A 23,258-nucleotide genomic window follows, 5' to 3' on the forward strand; every position below is an offset into this window, starting at 1 on the left:
AGTCACTGATCCGATCTGAAGCATGATTGAAGGAATGACACGCCTTGCTTCAGTATATAAAGGAGGCTGCAAGACCTGAAGAATGATTCAAGACATTGGTTTACAAAATAGAGTTTTGTTTAGGTTTTGAGTCTTATATCTTGTGAGTCTTTCGTGTATCATCTTGATACATGTTTAGGACTGTGCTTTGAGTTGTAATATTGTACACTACTCCAAAGCTTTTAAGCAAGGAGCTAGGTAGATTGTGAAATGCATCTAAGCTTTTAAGCAAGGTTGCAAGTTGTTATTTTTGAGGGTAACCTCATTTGATTTGAGTCTGTAATTTGGGAATCACAGGGGATTGTGATCTGTTGTAAGGGAGTGAGATGGGATCTCAGATCTAGGAGTTCCTAGGTTGAAGTCTAGTTGGGGTAGGTTCTAGGCCTTAAGTGCAAACGTGGTTTGCTGAGAGCTTTTGATACGGACTGCACTAGTGGATTTCCTTCCTGGCTTGGTAGCCCCCAGAGTAGGTGACGTTGCACCGAACTGGGTTAACAATTTCTCTGTGCCTCTTTTTCTTTCTTGTCTGTTATTCTGTTTTTATTATGTTTGTGATTGTTAGCTTAATGTTCTAAACATCTTATACAACATCTATTTACTGTGTCCTGTGTTGGAACATCGTTTGGAACATCGTAAGTCTAACGTGCCAAAATTTCAGTATGGTTATCGGATCCGAAACCAGTTTAGGCCTCATCCGAATCCTGATTAGGTTTTTTTTTTAAAAAAGATTGTTGTTGTTTGATACACATTGAAATTTGGGATTTTCGATTAAAAAAATGGTGATGTATCATGAAAGACGAGGCATTAATGGTTTTTTTTTTACGTTAATGGTGTTTTTTTTAAGCTAATGGCGTTAATTTGTTTAAATTTACGTTAATGGCGTTAATTTGTTTAAAGTGAATTTAAAATAAATAGTTTGTCAAAAAAAAACAGCGCTAAGACAAATAATACAAGCGTTAGTCATTTTTGACTTAAACAAAATGTTAATCTCCATAAAAAAGTGTTAATTATTTTTGTATACGTGGGGTTTCGTATGGCCCATCTTTAAAAACATAAAAATCGATTTATAGAAAAACAATTTTTCAAAGGAATTTATAGATAAACAATTCTGTGTGGGGTCTCATTTTTTGTTTATCAACAAGTTGTAAAGAGGTAACAGATGAAAGATCTGGACCATTCAATTAAAAAAATAATAAATCTTTGGCTGAAACACTCACTTTCCCATGATGTTCATGGGAAAAAGTTTCCTTTCCCATACTAAACTCCACCTAATTTTGGTATTTTTGTTTCAACCAGGGTACTTTTGGATATTTGGTTTCATTTAAGGGCATTAAAAAAAAAATTCGTTCAGGCACCCTCCTGGGTATTCCTCAACTATTAGTTACACTTTTTGTTTGGGAAGTTAATCTGGCTTTAGGTTCTGTCACTATCAGAGCATCTTTAATGCTAATTGCTTAAAAGTTCCTTATTTTTTACGATATGTTGTCTATTATATCTTTCTTTTTGCATCTGTCTAATATACTCTTTTTTTTAACGCTTTTTGTGTGTGGTTATCATTAGACCATCTCGAATGAGAAGATCTTAAGATCCTATATCTATTAGGTATTTTCATTGGAGAGAATTTTTTTCAGGGTCTTATAAGATCCGGAGTCTTGCTTAAGACCCTTATTTTTAAGCGGGATCCTCACTCTTTTAATATTAAAAAATTGAAATGTAATGATATAAAGGTATTGATAGTTGATTAGTGGGTCACATTTAAGAAATTTTTGTGAGGTGAAAGGTTTGAGGGATTGAGTTCTTATTAGGTACTACTATTAAAAAATTATAAATAAGTGATGTGTACACGTGAGACTCATTTAAGAACCCAAAAATAGGTGTCTCCATTGTGCATCCACAATGGAGACACCCATTTTTGGGTTTCTTAAATGGGTCCCACGTGTACACATCACATATTTATAATTTTTTTAATAGGAGTACCTAATAAGCACTCAATCACTCCAACCCAGATCTCACACAAAGTTCTTAAATGAAACCCACTAATCAACTATCAATAACTTTATATCATTATATTTTAATTTTTTAATATTAAAAGAGTGTGGATCCCGCTTAAAAGTGGAGGTCTTAAGTAAGACCCCGGGTCTTATAAGACCCTGAAAAAAATTCTCTCCATTGGAGGTACCTAATAGGTACCGTTAAGACCCTTCCAATGGAGATGGTCTTAAACTGTGAAGGGGAAGATTTGTAAGAAATTCATCCATAGTTGATAGATAGAGTACTACATTCAAAGTCATTTTTTTTCACGTTCTTGGAATTTATCATTGACTCTAGAAAATTTTACGTACATTGATAAAATCATGGATAATATATTGTACAAAGTCTCTTGAAATTGTGAAATCGTTCACTATCACACTCATGCTATCCACATCTCCCCACTATATACAGGGGAGTGTGAATCAAAGCAATTACTTCCACATATCTCCACTATTTATGGGAAGAAAATATCAGAGATTTAAAGGAAAAAGAGATTGTGGGATTTTTTTTCTTTCAGATTTGAGGATTTTTTTTTTCTCTCAGATTTCAGATTTGAGGGATTCCTACATTTGGAGATTTTGGTATTTTGAGGATTTAGGGAAGAAAATAGCTATCAAGAGTATAACGTTTTTTTTAGTATTCTTGTACTCTGTCAAATTGCTCCCTATAACATGGCATCTATGTAAACACGGTGTTACAAGAACTATAAAACATGGATTTCGACACGGACACTGAAACATAGACACCGTTAATTTAAAAAATACAAGACACCAACGTCTCTCTCTCTCTCTCTCTCTCTCTCTCTCTCTCTCTCTCTCTCTCTCTCTCTCTCTCTCTCTCTCTCTCTCTCTCTCTCTCTCTCTCTCTATATATATATATATATATATATATATATATATATATATATATATATAAATCAGCGAAAACATTGTGAATCAAAATATATACATATGCATCTAAACTGAGCAATTTGTTTCATTTAAAAAAAAATTTAGATCAAAGTATGATAATGTTTGACATTTTATTTATCCATCTACTATCGAAAAAACTTTAAAACTTGTAATCAAATTGAATGTCTTTAAGCCCTCAACGATTAACATTGCTCAAAAACATTTTAAACTCTTGCAATTGTGTTTGAGATTTGTCTAAGAAATTTCTAAACAAAAAAAGAAGAACAATTTTTTATGAGACACTTGTTTGTGTTGTCTGATATTTATTGTACAAGTGTCATGCGAATGTTGATATCGATGTTGCCCGTCCCTAATTAGCGAGATAAGACTTGTTGTTGTTGTTGTTGTTGTTGTTGTTGTTGTTGTTGTTGTCTCTTTAAGTATGGTCTTGAATATAAACAACATAGGCTAAATTGCACCAGGGGTCCTTTATGTTAGAGGTTTGTAACAGATTAATCCTTTAAGTTATTTTGGTCACACATAATTCCTTTAAGTTTGAAGTTTGTAACAGATTGATCCTTTAAGTTATTTTGGTCACACATAAGTTCTTTAAGTTTGTAAACATCTTCGATTTAGTCCTTCTGCCACGTCATCATTTTTGTAATATTTGGTTAATAGAAGGACTAAATTGAAAACATTTATAAACTTAAAGAACTTATGTGTGACCAAAATAACTTAAATGATCAATCTCTTACAAACCCCAAACTTAAAGGACTTATGTGTGACCAAAATAACTTAAATGACCAGTCTATTACAAACTTTAAACTTAAAGGACTCATGATGTAATGTAGCCAACAACATAAAAGTCATGTTTTGTAATCTCATATAAACAAAATTCATAACATGGAACACTATATCTATGTCACATTGTTTTATTTTGATGTGTCAATTGTGAGTTAAAAGTTTCACATTGAGTGAGGTGACTCATATATTTAATCGTAAGTTTTGGATGAAGATGTGACGTCCAAACTCAAATGTAAGGATTCTCTTAGTTCAATATGATAATTCATCATTCCACCCTATTATTTATGCCTTTTCTAGAAGTTTCAACAATTGTATAGAGTTTGGTTCAATTGATTCGGTAAAGGAGCGAAAATGATTCATGATGTTAAATCTAGAATGTGAAAAGTCTCACACTTGAGCGGGAGAATATTTACATGTTAAATATGAACTAAAGTTCTATTTACGATAAAAGAGTGTGAGTGATTTGACATGTATACCTGGAACTGGATTTCCTGCCGTAACTGCTTCACGCAGTTACACGCAATAGTTAATCTCAGCAGTAGAAAAGTAATATAACGGTTCAGATTTGTTTGACCAGTTTTCACGCAGTTTGATCTCAGCCACCGATTAAAGATCAGACGGTTGAGATTAACTACTGCGTGTAACCGCGTGAAACAGTTACAGGAGGAAATCCAGGTCCACGAATGTCTTGACATTTTAGATACAATGATCTCAAAATTCACTTGTTTTGTTTATGACGATCCACCCAATTAATTTAGGCTCCACCATCATTTCACAACACTTTTATCCTTCTATAATATTGAGCTGATATCAACATAAAAAGTTTTCTGCAAATATGAATCTACAGAACTATACCATACTAGTGTGTTAACCCGTGCAATGCACGGGTGATAGACCATTATTTTTCAATCTCAACTTGTTTTATTTTTTTTATTTGTTGATGAAAATTATTTATCCCGTGAATTTTTAAATATGTCCGTATCTTTTTTGCCGCAATGATGACAAATATGTGTCTCATATTATATTTATGTTTATTAATGATAAATATATGTCTCGTGTCTTTGTGCATAAAAGAAAAATATATTTATGGGTTTTAGATCATCGTCGGTGAAGCGTCACCCCGACTGTCCTCTCACAGTCTTGGTGTGAGTTGATTATGTTGTGGTCACTGGTTTCATTTAACGTCGTCGTTGTCTTTGTACTGCTCTGACATTGACGCGGTTATGAGTTAGTTTTTTGAGATGAATTATGTCAGATCATGAGTTTTTCGATCTGGTTTTTGCTATGTTTTTTTCGTTTGTGTTTTTGACATTTGTTTTTGTTTTGTTTCGTGGAGATGAAGATGGGTGGTGACTTTGTCCTGGCTCTGTGATTTGGTCTGAAAATCTTGAATCTGGTTTTTTGATTGAAAATCTTGGTTATTTAGTTCTAGCGTTGTTTTGTTGGATGCATATCTTGATTCAACATGACTTGTTTTATATTGATGTTGCTTCAAAGGGCTAGGTGCGTAGATGCTCCGTATTGACGGTAATAGTCGTTCATCATACTTAAAAGATTTTATCCTCTATGGTTGCTTCTTGCGTCATTGGTGAACTGTGATAGATTTCTATTGTTTGTTCATCCCTCGATCTGGACTTCGGCTGAAGTTTCAAGACCACCGTGAATCTGTGGATTCGGTTCGTAATTGGTTGTTTTGGCTCGAATGGGGGTTTATGGCTTACTAATACTTAGAAGCTAGGGAGTTGTTGGAACTTGAGTCCTTTCTATGTTGGCAGACGATCCATACGCCTATTTAAATGCTTAAAAAATTCACACTGCGTTTATTTGCAATTTGATTCCGCACCCCTACGTGCGTTTGTGGATTGTTTGTGGTAGTGGTTGTTTAGGTTATTCTCTTTTATTACCATTTTTGTACTGAATTGTTGGGTTTTGCTTTTGTGGTTTATTGGGTCATGTCCTTGCTCCTTAGTCTTGTACTTCCTTCTCTTCTAATTTAATTTTTACTTCGATTATAAAAATGAAAAATATTTTCCTTCAAAAAGAATGAAAAATATTTGACTCATAATTTTTTATGTATCAATAATAAATATTTGTCATATGTTTTTTTTTTTTTATAAAAACTTATTAAAATTTTTGATAAATACTTGTCCCGTACTTTTTTATGTATGAGTTATAAATATTTTCTTGTGTTTTTTAATATTTGTCTAGTGTTTTCTTAATATTTATCAATTAATTCATATAGAAAGTAACTCATGCGCATAGAGGTTAGCTAACATTTGTTTAGTCCTTTATTTTTTTGTTTGTTCACTTCTCTTCCTAATAGCATTAACCTAGATTACATAAGAAATAAGTAAGGCTTGCATAACTTTGGATTATGTCTTTTTGAAAATGTGTTGATCTAGTTTCCCTTTTCTTTCTTCGTATTTCTAATTTTTTTTCCTTAATGAATTTGGGTAATGCTTCTAGCATCACTTTTTTTTAGGGAACATCTAGCATCACCTTTGTTTCATAAAAATAATAATATTTACCAATAACAAATATTTTTCCCATGTTATTTTTTTAGGATTCAGTGATTATAGTTGTGCCGTATTTTTTTAGGATTCCCATGTTATTTTATTTATATTTGTAATAAAATAATTATATGTATGGTTTGTACAACTTAATGACATGTGCCATTGATTTAAATAGATGAAAGAGGAATGTCATGTTGATTATCTATTTAAACTATGCCCGAATGTATATATAGGAGATAGGAGATTTGAATTCGAAATAGCGTCATATATGCCTAAATACACTAATCAACACTCTTTCTCTCCACAATTATAAGAGTAGCATAATTTTTAATATTTTTTTAATAACTCATATATCGACTCAAGATTATATTATTAAATAACATATGTATGTCCCCGTGAGCTTAGCTCAGTTGGTAAGGACAATGCATAATATATGCAAGGTCTGGGGTTCAAACCTCGGACACAACTAAAAAATAACATATGTATTAGTGTACATCCTACAAAAAACAGATGTATTGTACTATTGAATTGTCTTCTAATAAATTATTTACGTTTGAATAGTGTACATCCTACAAAAAACAGATGTATTGTACTATTGAATTGTCTTGTAATAAATTATTTACGTTTGAAATTTGTTTTTTTTAACGGTAAGATGAAGAAAAAAAAATCTACACTCATTTATAATATAGCGAGGAAGGTAAATAAAGTTTGATAGCTTGTTCTTTTGTTCCAACCAGTAAATAAATTTACACTCGAGTCAAATACATTTTTTTTTAAGATTTGTCAAATAATTTGTTATATAAATAAAAGATATGTCCCGTGATTTTATAATATTTATTAGTAATAAGTTGTTAACTTGTCCAGCGTTTTTATTGACAAAACTTGTCCAAAGTTTTTTGGCGAGGGATAATTATTTTTCCCGTATTTTTAATATATTAAGAACTATGCTTTTTTTTTAAATATTTATCAACGAAAAATATTCATCTCTTGTTTTTTTATGTTTCCTTTCAATTCAAATGGATACATGTGTAAAATAATTTTATCCCGTCAATGTAAAGTGATTAAACTCGTTTTCATATTTATTTTTTATGTAATTGATAAATCAAATAAATGTAATTAGTTTATCTTTATATTTAACTGTTAGTAGAATATTAACATATTTTGTTTTTGACTTTTTGGATGCCATAAATGATAATTAATATTGAACAAATGCTATAAATAAAATTGTTTATGTTTATATTCCTTGTAGTGCCACTTGTACATTTTCTATATGTATTTGAGCTTAGCATGCCATGTGTAATTCTCATTTCAACCATCCTCAAATGTATGTTAGAGAGATAGCATAATGCTTTACTGCCAAATCACAAATTGATGTGTGTAGATTTGGAATCCCTTAAAAAATAACCGGATGTCGCAACCCTTGCTCAAGCATCCCGCCCCCACCCACCCTCCCACAGGTGATCTCTACATATATAAGCATATATGCTTGCTATTAAGTTACCATAGCTAACAAATGCTTCCACAAATTAAAAGATGCGTTATCCTCTTTTGATAGGACTCGTCATTCTTGAGCGGGGGCTCACAATATTTTTCAATTAAATTAATCATTCTTGCACACGTTTTTTTAATAATAAGTGAAACTCATACTTTTTTTAATTTTAAAAATTAAAATATAATGATACAAAGTTATTGATAATTGATTAGTGAGTCTCATTTAAAAAATTTGTGTGCGATGTTGGATTGAAGAAATTGAATGCTTATTATATACTACTATTAAAAATTATAAATAAATGATGTGTATACAAGACTTATTTAAATACCTTAAAATGAGTGTCTCTAAATTCAAGTCATAGAGAAAATAATTATTTATTTAATCTTGAGAGTAAAGACGTCCATAGTGGACACAAGTCATTTGTAGTTACTTCCACATTTGACTTTTACAATTTGCATCAAGTTTCCCGTTTTTGTTTCATCTGAAAAGGTAGTGGGGTCTCTCTAAGTCGGGTGGCACTTTGGTGACATAATGTCACCGTGACATTAAATTTGGACCACACAACACACACCTTTGTGTGACTCAGATTTAATGTCACCCATACAACACATCTGAACCACACAACACAAATTTTTGTGTGGTCCAGATTTAATGTCACCGTGACATTATGTCACTGAAGTATTATCCCTCTAAGTCGAGGGTATGAAAATAGCATTGTGCACTAACGATTTTAAGATGTCATCCAAGCATACTTTCTCATTCTATAAAGAGAAAGTGAGTATGTGTCGAGTAATGTATGGTTGTAATTTTTCATACTTTGTACTTCATAATTAATGCCCTTAATCTGATACATTTGACATATTATACTTATGGAAAATGTTAACTTGTGCCATTGAGGCACAAGATAATGATCTTAAAATAGAATATAAAAATAAATATTGCATTGAAAATATAAGTTTTGAAGTTTTTAAGGTTATAAATGCACAATTTTCAAGATTAAGTTTCTACATTTAGTTTCTTATCTTGTGCCTTTAGGGCACAAGTTAACAAGACCCTATACTTATTCATAAAACGCACAAAGTTATATGTTAACAAAATCCATCTTTTTCCTTGTCCAAAAAAAAAAAAAATCCATCTCCATCGCCATTTGCACTTTACAATAAAGAAAGTTTTGTTCGAGGTGGAAGTACATATAGCAAGAATGGAATAATTTCTTTGCAAGATATTTATTTTCCAGAATGGATTGAATCAGGAACCTCCAAAAATATAATTTTTACTCATTTTCATCACTTGCATGCTATAAGCTTTAACTAAGCCAGCTCATTTTGCCTGTCTTTTTCTTTGTAATACAACTATATTATCTTATTGAAAAATAAAAGAAGATTCAAATTCACGACAATTATCTCACATTGGATCCCTTTCTCAAAATTCAGGGCATATTTGCATAAGCTATCTTTTAACATAATATATATATTTCACAGCATTTTGAGCATAATTCAGCAGTATAAAATTAACATGCAAGATGAGAATTATTTGGATCGTACATACTTTATTGAAATTATATCTCGAATCAATGTAAGACTTTTTTTTTCTTCCAATACTCACGCATATATTGGGTCTGATGAAAATTTAATACAAATTTGAAATATGCTTTAATACCAACTTATGCTACAAGTTAACTTAATTGTACAAACCATAGGAGTTGAGTTAGACCAATGGTCAAAATTTTAATATGATATCAATGTATATCATAGTTTCATTGGACATTCCACAAATGTTAAATCCTTAATATTGCAGCATGGAGAGTCTCATCTATCTATCTATCTATCTATCTATCTATTATATAATAATGATATGACATGAATTGTGGTTATAAGTGAAGACAACTCTCACCTCATAATGCTTTTGAGGTTGAGTTATGCCAAAACTTTTAAAAAAAAAAATCATTACTGTTGGGATCTTGAATTTTTTTCATCCGAGAGTCTAAAATTCAAAGTAATTCTCTAGGAAAATATTCAAATATTTCGACTGAAATAACTAAAATAAAAATACGCATTATACTGTTTTTTCGATTTTTTGTGTGTATATAAGTATCACTATACATTACGTTAATAAAGACAAATTCATAACATAATTGAGAATGAAAGATGAATGTACTTCAAAATAAGATTCTCAAGACAATAAACAAAAAGCAACCAACATAAGAGTTATTAATTTTCAATATATATTCAGAAAAAAATTCGTATGCTTGTTGTCTCTTCTCCGGACAGATGTTCACACACAATTGTATACGGTATACGGGTAAGAACTAAACTAATGATTTGATGAATTCGAAGATCCAATTCAAACTAATTAATTATTTTTTTTATATTATGATCCATATCAAATCAACCCTGTCTTCTATTTGTTAGGGTACGAGTTTCTCGTCGTTCACTATCTATTTGTTAGGGTACGAGTTTCTCGTCGTTCACTATCTATCACCCGCACCTCAAAGTTTGACACTTTATTAGTGATGCTCAAACCAGCACACTATATTCTTTTTTTCCCCTTTCATTTGACACTTTATTAGTGGTTTTATTTTAGCTTATTTTTCTTGATCAAAAATTTTTTAGCTTGTTTTTTGGTGTTAATAGTATAAAAGTCTATAATGTTTGATTAAAAGTTACTTTTTTTTTTGGACATTTTTAAATAAATTTCTTAAATTTGTAAAAATTTCAATTCGATCGAATCAAACCAAATCATTTGATTCGTCATCAGTTTGGTTTGAATTTGGTAAGAAAAGATTGAAAAAATCAAATCAAACCAATTACTTTTTATTAGTTCAAATTTATTTATTTTTTGATGTTTTTAAATAAGTTTCTTAAGTTTGTAAGAATTTCAATTCGATCAAACCAAACTAAATCATCTCGTTCTTCATCAGTTTGGTTTGAATTTTGTGAGAAAAGATTGCAAAAATCAAACCAAACCAATAATTTTTTATTGGTTCAAATTTATTTTCTGTAAAAACTGAACCAACACACCCTTAGTATAGGGTCCAATATTCGTTGTTGTAAAGAAATACTACAGTTTCACACAGATTGCTATCGTAGCCATTGAATGCATATTCTTTAACCTTATCAAACCATCCAATGGTTAAGATCAAGGAAGGAAATCAATTGTAAGAACTTCAAAAAAAAAATTAAAATGATTTTTATGATAGTAAACAAACGAAAATTAGTTTCAATTTTTATTTTCTTTGCAAAAATCTCTATACAGACATCTCTAAAATTTTTTAAAGCAAAATAATTATCTTTGAAGCCAAAACAAATATACTCCGTTCGTTTGATATGCTAAAAAATAAAGGTCTGGACATGACAAATTCAATTGTACTATATTTGATTGTAAAATTGTTCCCGAGATTTGATAAACAATGGACAAGGGCCAGACAAAAACTGAAATTCTTTTCCTTCACAAAGCCACAACACATTTTTTTTTTCCGGTCTCAAATACAAATTATCTAAAATACAAAAATAACATTTTGTCAATGTTGTTGTATAAGAAAAAAATTGTTGGTTTGCCATGTGCTTTTCTGTTTTTTTTTTGAATAAAGTGCTTTTCTGTTTTATGTTGTTATGTTGGGTATTTATCAAAACAAAAAATGGTAGGAGCACTTCCTTATTAGCACACTCTTTAACATTCACTCTTTTATCGGATAAAATTCATGTAAGTGAAATTTATCTCTATAATGTGTTATCCACGTAGATTCCATCAAATAAGAGAGTGAACGCGCGTCTTATCAAAACACTTTAAACAATACAACTTCAAGTGTGGGTAAGTGTGTGCGCGCGTGTGCTACTGTTAGTATCTCTGCTTATATAAGATTCCAAAGTTTGTTCCAAGATTTCCCAAACAAACGGCCTTGGCGTTTCTTTCATCTCATCTATCAACTTATTTTCATTCCCTCTCCTCGTGATAACAACTACTCTTTCTCTCTCTTGATCATAGCAACAATTTCTGTATTATTAACAACTAATTAATGCAATGGCAATAGAATGCATAACAAGCATGCCTCAACAACTACCAAACCAAGAAACCAAAGAACAAGAAAAACCACTAGTTTTTGATGCATCAGTTCTCAAACACCAAGTTAATCTACCAACACAATTCATTTGGCCTGATGAAGAACAAGCTTGTTTAAACGTACCTGAACTTGATGTACCGTTCATTGATTTGGGAGGTTTTCTCTCAGGTGATCCAGTTGCAGCAATGGAAGCATCAAAGGTTGTTGGTGAAGCATGTCAAAAACATGGTTTTTTTCTTGTTGTCAATCATGGAATTGATGAAAAGTTGATATCTGATGCTCATGTTTTCATGGATGATTTTTTTGAGCTTCCCCTGTCTCAGAAACAGAGAGCTCAGAGAAAAACAGGGGAGCACTGTGGTTATGCTAGTAGTTTCACTGGCAGATTCTCTTCCAAACTTCCATGGAAAGAGACACTTTCGTTTCAATTCTCAGCTGATGAAAAATCACCAAATCTTGTCAGAGACTATTTGTGCAACACAATGGGCAATGAGTTTGAGAAATTTGGGTAATATAAAAATGTCACATTTTTTCTTCTTTCATTTTTTGTTGTTAATTGCTGTTTCTTTTTAATTGTCGCATTTGTTTTTCGAAAAAATTTGTTTCTATTTTTGCGTGTCAAAGAGTTTAGTGACAAATTAACTTAACACATATTAAGTGGGAAAAAGTGACGTAACACTGGTTAGAAACTGCATCCCAGCACATAAAATGTCTCTGCATTTTTACCATCTAAAGTGCACTTATAATACAAATTTGTTTCTTTGTATATGCCAAATTTATCAACAACAATTTGTTACAGAAAAATGTAAATAGTTAAAGTACTATAGAAAAAGATAAATAATTTCATAAAAAATATCCAAGTTTAATAATTTTCTTAGCAACTCACTCATGTTTCAATAATTTTGTCAAATCATGTTCTTACTAGCTATATTTCATACAGGGAGGTTTATCAAGACTACTGCAAAGCTATGAGCAATCTTTCTTTAGGTATAATGGAGATTCTAGGAATGAGCCTTGGAGTTGGTAAAGCTCATTTTAGGGAATTTTTTGAAGAGAATAGTTCAATAATGAGGCTCAATTACTATCCTACTTGTCAAAAACCTGAGCTCACTCTAGGCACTGGACCTCATTGTGATCCAACATCTTTAACCATTCTTCACCAGGATCAAGTAGGTGGCTTGCAAGTTTATGTTGACGATCAATGGCATTCCATTAGCCCACATTTCAATGCTTTTGTTGTCAATATTGGTGATACTTTCATGGTATGTTGCTCTTTCAATATTTGGTGCAATTTCTATCCATTATTAATATTATTATGTAAAATAAAGCAATGACCTCTAATTATACGAGACAAAATTTTAAAAGTTAGGGTTCTCTTCATTTACAAAATGATTTTAGTAGAATGCTGATTACATAAATAATATTATATATTTTTCTCTCTCCTACTTTAACCATGTTGTAAATAGAGATAATTCAGACATGTTTCTAGTTAGCCGATTGTATCTTTCTCTTTCTACAATCAACTTTATGGTGCATCCGATTGTAGACTCTTAAATTGAGAGAGATAAACTTTTACTCTCCAAATCGAACAATCTGGAATTGACTGCACCTAAAAGTCAACTATATAGGATCCATATTCACGCTCGATTTTTAGTTTTTCAAATTTCTGCCCTACTTTTTTTTACTAGGCATATGTTGTTGCATGGGATCTTATTACAAAAAGAAAAAAAATGAATTTTTGTTGGAAAATAGTAAATAGATTGTTTTACAATGAGTTTTACTATCATATTTCTCAAGTTAAACCTAATTTAGTTTTGTATTGATTAGGCACTTTCAAATGGGAGATACAAGAGCTGTTTGCATAGGGCAGTGGTAAACAGCGAAAAGACAAGGAAATCTCTTGCTTTCTTTTTGTGTCCATTAAGTGATAAAGTGGTAACTCCACCATGTGAATTGGTGGACAATTACAACCCAAGGATCTACCCTGATTTCACATGGTCTATGTTGCTTGAGTTTACTCAGAAGCACTACAGAGCTGATATCAAAACACTTGAAGCATTTGCCAAGTGGGTTCAATGTAAAAGCACATGATCATGTGGAAAGTTATTTGAGGGAATGAAATTGAGATGAAGGAAAAGACAGGAGGGAGTTAGTTTCTTCATGTTTTGTGTATGGTAACATTAGTGATTTGAGTGATGAATGAACGAACACAACAAGGAAGTTAAAATAGTTCAAAGGAATCAATAAGAAAAATTGTGAGGTGATTCATGTAATTTTTATTTGATGATATATTATTATAGAAGGGATCGAAGCAACTTTTTCTAAATGGAAAATGTAACTTTCAAAGGTGAATGAGATATTTGGCTAACGACATATAGGATTGCATCATATTATGTTCGGTTGTGGACAAAGTTTTGGTCCACTACAAACACGATTACATCTAAGTGATAAAATAAGGGGCCCTTGAGTCAGTTCAAGTCAAGTCATGTTGTTTACTAGACTTACACTTGATTTTTTATAAAATAACAAAAAAAATAAAGGGAAAAAAAAAATAGTTTGGATCAAAGTTATAGGGAATAGTTTTGAATTTAATAAACTTGAATAAAATTATAAGATGTAAATTATTTTTATCCTATTTATTTATTTATTTATTTATTTATCTGAATGCTTAATTTGAAGCAAACATCATAACTTTATTATCATTCAAATGGAATACTATATTTTCATATCAATACTTACAACTTTTGGATCGGATTAAGTGCTAGAAACTCTTTATTTTTAGATAAGAACGCTAGAAAATCCAGACTATGTTAGTCATGTTATGCATAGTCAATCTCAAATTCGGGTAAAAGGGGAGATTGTGTTAGACCTTGGTAATATACGTAAAACTTTGTCAGCAACACATTGTATAGCTCAAGTACAGTGTCAAATGAGCAAGGGTCTCGGCATCACCGCTTGGATGTAGTGAAAAATAAGCAAGAGTACTTCCTGGATTTTCCTGAATGGTTGTGGGTAAAAAAAGTTAGTTCATGAGCGTATGATTCGTTTTGGAACATGAAATATATGCATTCTTACAACAAAAAAAAAAAGTCTATGGAAATAGTGGACAATATGATTAGAGAAGGATTAATTTTATGCGCCTACAAGAAACTAAGTGGGTGGACCAAAAGGCGAAATAATTAGACAATTGAGATTTTAAGCTTTGGTACATGGACAAAGTTAGATCAAGAAATGGATAGGCATTATTATTGACAAGGAGTGAAAGAAGGATATTGAGATGTAAAGAGTGTAGGAGATCAACCACGGACAAACTAAAATTTATAGTAGAACAAGATACCTTTAATATTATTGGTACTTACACACCTCAGGTTAGGTTAGTAGATCACCTTTTTAAATGAATTTTGGGGAAGAGTTAAAAGCTTATTTCAACATATACAACTAAAGTTTTTTCTATGAGGAGATCTAAATAGGCATATATGAAATGTATCAAGAGGTTTTGAGGGCTTGCACATGGGTTATGGCCTCGATGATGTTAAAGCAAATGGTAATTCCATCTTGGTTTTTTTACGACTTTTGACCTTATTATATCTAATGCGTGCTTTAACAAAATAGAGAAACATCTTATCATATGGGGGGGGGGGGGGGGGGGGGGGGGTGACATGTTCTCAAATGATTTTTTTTTTCTTTCTTATTAGGCGATAAGACAAAAAGATTTGTTTCGACTGTAAAGTCATACTTGGAGAGAGATTGACTATTCAACATAATGTATTAGTTATGGATGTTGAAGGTGAGAAAAACACAAGAATGAAGGGTTGAATTGTGTTAGCTTTTTTCTTCTTTTTAAACTAAGTTCAAAGTCTAGAGTCTGATAGAGTTCAGAGTTTGGAACAATGTTTAGAGTCTAATGCAGCGGATAAAGTAAATAGAGAGAGAGAGAGAGAGAGAGAGAGAGGAGAAAGACACAAAGCAATTATCCTGGTTCCTTCCACAATTCAAAAGTAGTCCAGTCCCCCTTGTACTTCCAAGGAGATTTCACTACAATCCGATCTGATTACAAATGCTCAAGCACACAAACAAGAGACTTCCTATGCTCAAGCAAAAAAGCAAGAGACTTCTAAACAAACAAATTATAAAGAAATAAGTTTGGTTTGAACATTTGATATACAATCAGTGGTGTTCACAATACAAAACAAATTGGACACCTACGACTTTAGAATTTCTAAGATATGAAAGTTGTTAAGAAATTCTAAGTGTTAGATGCACAACAATTTCAGCAGAGTTTTGACACGGTTAAAATGTTGTTGAGTCTATACTAATCTTCAAGTCTTCATTCATTTATATAGAGGTATGAAAGAGACGTTGTAGAGGTGCCAGCACATCAAAGAGTCGTTACTGAAGCTTGATCAATCACCAATGATTTGTTGCTTGATTTTGTTAATGTCTTAGGAAGAAATAATTTGAAAACCATTCCTTATATGGAGAATTAACCAGCAGAGACACAGTTGTAGCTTGTACTATTGTCCTTTCTCTGACCTCCTTCAGCGGATAAGCATCCAATGTCTTCTAATTCCTTTGAAACAGTCGTTGCTCCAATCTTCTATTCCTTCTGCAAACTTGTGTCTTCAAATAACCAATTTAACTAACTCAAGGTTCTTCATATCAGACTCTGATGAACTTCAGACTCTAGGTGACTTCAGACTCTGGTAGTCAGCTTCTAATGGTCTTCAGACTCTGACTTGCAACAAAGCTTATCTTGTAAATTCTTTTACTCTCAAATGTTCTTCGAGAACCAATACCTTGTTAAGACTTATAAATTTTAGTATATGGTCCTGCACACTTGAACAAATATTAACATATCCAATTGAACTTTTAATACCTTGTCATCATCAAAACTTAAGGTGGCAATGTAAACACATTTTGTTCAACAGATGTAAGGTTTGAGAGGATTAGATCTTTCACCTTTTAATTTTTTATTTTTTTTGAAAATACAAAGAATGAATTAAAATACAAGTTATGATAAGCATAAGGTGTATAAAAGATATAGAGAGACATAAACTTCAAACGTGTATAAATATGTTGAAAAATATTGAAAACTAAAAAACATATCAAGTTACAACCGTTCCAAAATAAGAAAACATAATTTAATAAATATTTAAAATCAACTAACAAACCTAAATATTAAAAAAATAAATGATATAATTCAACTCATTTGATTCATGAAATAACCTTGACAAGTCGATTATTGAGTTTTAAACTATGTCATAGTTGGCTTGGCAAATTGACATGACAACAAGGAAAGAAAGAAACAAATTTTGCAAATAGATATATTGACACCATCACAAAACACCAAAAATTAAACATGATTTCTCTTGGTTAATTTTCTTTCACTTTTATTTATGTATTAAGAGAGGTGGCATTTAGCCTGGGAATTGAAACTTTTTTCCCACCATGGGAAAGTGCCATTTTTCAGGACAGTTGACAGTAGGCAACCTGTTTAGGAAAAAACAAATAAAAATGAAATTAGTTTTTTAATACATTACTACTGCACCTCCCCTTTCTCCATCTACATCTCTAACGTTCAATCATCTTGCCATGGGTGATGTTGCAGCTGAGTTTGCACACTACAATTGATAGGTTGAATAGTTTGCACAATACAATTTGCACCTCCATTGTCTCTTGTTTATCGCTATTTCCACCACCTTTCCAATGTGAACGTCTAGTTCTCATGGTTATTATGTGCCACTCTGGTTCTGTTCTTAAGATGATGCTCCTATGTACTTTCGTGGTGGTTGAAGAAGTATAAATTTCAGGAACAAAATTATAAGGGGAGTAATTTTCTCTTTTTAAGTTGAATTTGATTGAATATAGCAAGAAAGTAAAAAATAGAAGATGAAACTAATAAAAAAAATTGATGCATAGTTCTTAAGTTTAATTGTTTTTTATGATTTTAATTATGGCTTCACCTCTTTTAATTATTTTGTTTGTGCTTTGAGTTTGAGTTTTTAAAAACTCAGGAGAGTATGAGATGGTAAATAAAGAACAACAACATTGTGACTCTGAGTAGAAAGAATGAGGTGGGGTCCACGTCTTATTACAAAAAAATCAATAAATCAAACAAATGCAAAATTGATATTTAATTATTTGGTGGGGTCAGATTTTTTGTTACACAATAACCATCAAAAAGTATTAACAATTACTAGGTAATTAATCTTGACCATCTAAATAAAAAACTATTATATCAATGGCTAAAAATGCAACTTTCCCATCATAAAAAAAAAATTACGTATCTATTTTCATACTAAACCCCGGTGGCATTTAGGGTGGGTTGGGGAAAGAGTTTCCCACCATAAAAAAGTTAATTTTGACCATTAGATTAAATCAAGTCCACACTCTTATCATACTCTCTCAACACTATAATTTTTTTTAAACAATCTTCTTCAGCTCTCAGCTTCTTCCCTCTCTCCAGTTACAATCTCGTCCCTAATGCTTTCTCTCACATGGTCTTCGATCTCTCCCTTTGGCACCAACATCACCATCACCTGTTGCTTCCTCGTCCATCCTCAGGCGGTTTTTTTCAACCTGCAAGTTCTCCGGCGCCGGTGTCGGTTCCGGCGGTGGCGACAGTTTTGGGTTGAAACGGTTACAAAACCACCACATTCATCATCAACATTTTTTTCTAAAAAAAAAACCCAACAAATTTGTGCTTTCAACAAATTTCAGATCTAAGTTTTTTAAACTAGTAATTATTCTGGGAAAGTTGTTTTAACATTATTGAGTTGAAATGGGTGAAGTTACAAGCGTAAGAAATATTCAATACCCATCTGAATGGAACCTCATAAGATTCAAGACCCATTGCAATTTGAAGTTGTCACTGAAAACTGTCACGGTAGCGAAACAAACATAATCAGTGGATTTGGGTTCCTTTGATTGAAGTTATGAAGATTATTTTTTTTAGATTGCAACTCATGAAATTGTTTTAATAATTGGTTCCATAAAAAGCTTGTTTCTTAATTGCAACACATGAATAATTTGTTTGAATCATTTTAATTTTCTGGGCATTTTAAAAATAAAAAAAAAACATGGAGAAGATGAACAGGGTTGTAGTTTCATGGTGGATAAGATGTTGGTGTTGATGGTTCGTCTCTGATGTGGCTGGTGAGTGGGAGTAGGAGGAGAGAGAAGGATGGTGAGGTGAGTGAGTGAGGAAAAATAATATAGTGTGCACAACCCATGATAAAATGGGTACTCCTCTCTAATCTAGTGGTAAAAAAATACTTTCCCATAATGGGAAACTCTTCCTCTCACCCACCCTAAATGCCACCCTAAACCCCACCAGGGAGTATATAATAGGTTTTCCTCTTCTCACTTTATTTTGGCTACATCATCAATTTTGATTTGAAGGCACAGCCGCCAGAAGTAAGGACAATGACAGTCTCATTCCCGAACACTCTCCCAAAAGCCCTGCATCAGGTGGAATCCTTTAGTTGTTCGTTCTGGCATCCCTGGCACATTTTTTCTGTTGTGTATAGAAAACAAATATATTAGAGAAAACACACCAATCATGTTTAAAAGATCAATAAAAATTGGCTACGTGTGATGATTTTTTTTGTGAGGTTTGTCATGACCTTGGTAAGCCTCTCAAACTCAACTCATTTGTTCCTATGAGCTTTGTTTAGTTGATAAGGATAATGCATAAAATATACAAAGGTCTGAGGTTCGAATACCGGACACCACAAAAAAAAACTCAACTCATTTGTAAACAAAAAAATATCGTTTAAAAGTACATCGGATCACATAATTTATCCAAACTCTCTAGTTATTGATTGAAGCAAATTTAGGACGGTAAATCTGTGGAAATCAAAATCCGGAGAACCAACTAGCAATTTGTTAAACTTATTAAATTTTAAGTATACTAATGTATTTACCCGGCATTGCTCGGATTAGATATATAATTGACGATGCGCAAAATTTGGTATGCATAGTATTCGCAAATAAAATTGACCACAGACCAATATGGGATAAATATCTTAATAGTACACACAAATAGAATAAAAAAAAACGTATTTTAAGTACATGTAAATCAATAAATGCATAAGCGGATGAAATTAACTGGATTTAGTGAATTATTAACACATATAAAATTAAAAAACATTTTTTAAATACCCAGACACGTAGAAATCCGTACCCGTTATTAAATTAGCAAAATTATACAATAGTCGTATTACTTAAATAAAAAATTTCTCGTCATGAAATTAAATACAATGAATTTCTTAATTAATGATTTTTGTTTGATTAGTCATTTGTTGTCAAAGTGAAAGCGTGTGGTATAATATTTTTGTCTTATCAAAATAGAATGAATAAGTCCAAGAGGTGTCTACTCAATAGTAAAAACTTGACTCTAGCTTCAAGAGACATTGTCCAAATCTCGCATGGAACAATTGTAAAATGATCATTAGAGCCACAATTATTAATAATAAAATTTTAGGAATAAAATCTACATAACTTCAATTATTTTACAATAATGCATTTTTTTGTGTAAAATATAATTTTACACGTTGATATTTGCAAATACTTTAATATCAACTAATACTCGTCTAGTGGATATTCATACGAATGTGAGAATGACATAAATATCATTTTTATCAATAGAGAGAGTTAACTACTATTAGAGCTGTCAAAATGGGCCGGGCCCAACGGGCCGGCCCGAAAGCCCGAATAAAATGCAGGGCCTGGGCCGAATAATTGCAGCCCGAATTTTTTCAGGGCTTTTTAGCCCGGCCCGAAAAAGCCCGTAGCCCGTTAGGGCCGGCCCGTTCGGGCTCCGGGCGGCCCGCCAGCCCGCCAAAAAATACCTTTTTTTTTTGTTTTTGTTTTTTTGTGTGGTCTATATATATATATTTTTTTTATACTGGTATCATTGTTCTCAATACCATGTTCATGCACAGGAAAAGGTCTATTAATTAGACCATTACTCACACTGGTACTATTAGCATTTATTGATTTGAATGTTTTTATTATTCCCACCTGCAATGTTTTTGAACCATTTTGTCTGAACCTTTCTGAGTAAACCAGGAGAGGAGATGGCATGCATATAGTATAACTTCTTCATCAGGCATCAATAAGAGTTCCCGAAGGCCAGGCAATGCTGGTAGCATCTGAAAAAGATAACAGGAGAGCATGCAGTTGGAGAAGAGAAGATTACAAACAATGTTCCATTATTTGATACATTTGATACAATACAACGCACAGCACAGAAACCTGCTAAACCAAAACAGAAACTTATAAGCACATAAACCTCCCTAAATACAACACAGCAGCAACAAAAGCTTGCCTCTAAACAGCCAAAAATGATCCTATTATCTGATATTGTCACATGATCCATTATTTATTTATTACATTGCAGTCCTTAAAAAATGAAAAAAAAAAAAAAACAGATACGTCCGGGCTCGGGCTGGCCCGTTAGCCCGGGAGCCCGTATCGGGCCGGGCCCGGGCTCAATTATTCTAGCCCATATTTAAAGCGGGCTTTTCAGCCCGGCCCTAAAAAGCCCGTTACCCGGTCGGGCCGGGCCTAAACGGGCCGGGCCGCCCGTTTTGACAGCTCTAACTACTATGTATACCTGAGGAGATCTATTATCATCCATGATCATAGTAAAGTAACACATCATTAAAAAGAAATAATCTCAAAGTATAAAGAGAAGAAAAGAAAAAAAAGGTATCGATAAAGTCCAAAGAATAAAACAAACCTTACGATATATAATTTCAAAATTGGTAAATGTCTATTTGACTTTCAAAATTGCTGCAACAAATTTTTCTTAATATATAAGAAAATAAACATCCAAGAAGGACACATGAAAGAAACAATGATAAATTTAACTTTTTCTATTGTTGCTCGACAAATGAAAATGGTCAACATCATTTTTTTTCTTATATGTCACAAAGCATAGTAAAATAAAATCAAAATATACTAAAAAATAAATGAGTACCTTTCACTCTTTATTCTCAGTAGAAAAAAGAAATACTCATACAAAAAATAAAAATTAATGAGTTGAAAAAAAAACAACATAGATATTAGAAAAATTATACTCAGAGGAAAATTGTCAAAGATAAATATTTTTTTTGAACAAAAAGATAGATATTATAAAGCATGAAAAAAAAACCCCAATAAATAAAATGGTTGAAGATTGTTGGGGAAAAAGAATAGTAATTTTTATATGGAAGAAATAATAAAATATATTACAACATGAATAAAACCCGTAAAAAGTGTGAGAATAATATAAGTGCTTAGTTTTCATGAAAAAAAAATTATAAGTGATTTTATATATATATATATATATATATATATATATATATATATATATATATAGAGAGAGAGAGAGAGAGAGAGAGAGAGGGGGGGGGGGGGGGAGGAGAGAGAGAATATAGAAGTTTTTCAATGACAATATATATAGGAGGTTAACAAAATATATTACGCTAAAATTAAATTACAAAGTAATAAAAACAAACAGATAAAATATTTGGACTATTCTTAAAAAAAAATATTTGGACTATAAAATTAATGTAGATATGGATTATTTGTTGAGATGTTTATGCCAGATAGAAAAATGAATTTTCGAAAAATAAAACATAAATGTTAACATGGGAGTGAACGTGCATAAACAATTGTTATTTTTCATTAGAATACCTACAAAATAAAAATTCATAGGGAGGTGGTTCTATTGCATCAAATAGATCCATTGTGAGATAAAAAAATACATGAACATCATAAAATTATTTTTAGTAAATGTAAATTAAATATATGACTCATTTTTTTTATAGATTAGAAAAATGATTTTGACATTCTATAATTTAGATATTATTTTTTAGAGACTTTATTAAAAAGTATAATCAATTTTGTGTTTATTTATCAGAATAACAATAACTTCTTAAAAAATCAATTTAATTTAAATTTTAAAAACTTTATTAAAAAGTATAATCAATTTTGTGTTTATTTATCTTAATAACAATAAATTCTTAAAAAAACAATTTAATTTAATTTTTTTTTTTTGTGGTGGTTGAGGTTTAAACTCGGACCTTGCATATATTATGCATTGTCCCTACCAACCGAGCTAAGCTCACGAGGACAATTTAATTTAATTTGATACAACTACATAAAATGAACTTTTTGTTACAAAATTACTTTCATATTTGATACCTATTTTCTCCACCGTCCCATAAAAAACATAATCTTAGTATATTTTAATTTGAAATAGTTTTTTTATTTTATTTGTGGATCCTGGTTTTAAAGAAAAAACAATAACAAAGAGAAATAATGTTCTTTAAAGTGATCTTTTTTAAAAGTTATAACGAACAACCCCCATAGACCCTCTTTGTAAATTTTTTGAATAAAAATGATTTTGACATTCAATAATTTAGAGAATTTTTTACTAA

At 31.5% G+C, this 23,258-nt stretch overlaps 1 protein-coding gene and 1 long non-coding RNA gene across 2 annotated transcripts in view; both read left to right on the top strand.

The window, feature by feature from the left end:
* The window catches only part of LOC146958516 (uncharacterized), a 40,225-nt gene that overhangs the window by 3,594 nt on the left and 13,373 nt on the right, over window positions 1–23,258 (top strand). The gene's annotated exons all lie outside the window — the stretch shown is intronic.
* On the top strand, window positions 11,656–14,202 carry GA20OX2 (gibberellin 20 oxidase 2). The gene is made up of 3 exons (XM_085740035.1): window positions 11,656–12,337; window positions 12,770–13,091; window positions 13,657–14,202. The coding sequence occupies exons 1-3, from the start codon at window positions 11,790–11,792 to the stop codon at window positions 13,918–13,920; spliced, it is 1,134 nt and encodes a 377-aa protein (XP_085596161.1). The 5' UTR covers window positions 11,656–11,789; the 3' UTR covers window positions 13,921–14,202.

This window comes from Medicago sativa, chromosome 1 (genome assembly GCF_051527215.1).
Source record: "Medicago sativa cultivar Bolivia chromosome 1, Bolivia_mono, whole genome shotgun sequence".
In the NCBI taxonomy this organism is placed as follows: domain Eukaryota; kingdom Viridiplantae; phylum Streptophyta; class Magnoliopsida; order Fabales; family Fabaceae; genus Medicago; species Medicago sativa.

Coding starts and splice junctions, on each gene's coding strand:
- GA20OX2 (XM_085740035.1), top strand. CDS start 11,790: ATGGCAATAGAATGCATAACAAGCATGCCTCAACAACTACCAAACCAA. Junction 12,338..12,769: donor AATGAGTTTGAGAAATTTGG/GTAATATAAAAA, acceptor TATTTCATACAG/GGAGGTTTATCAAGACTACT. Junction 13,092..13,656: donor ATATTGGTGATACTTTCATG/GTATGTTGCTCT, acceptor TGTATTGATTAG/GCACTTTCAAATGGGAGATA.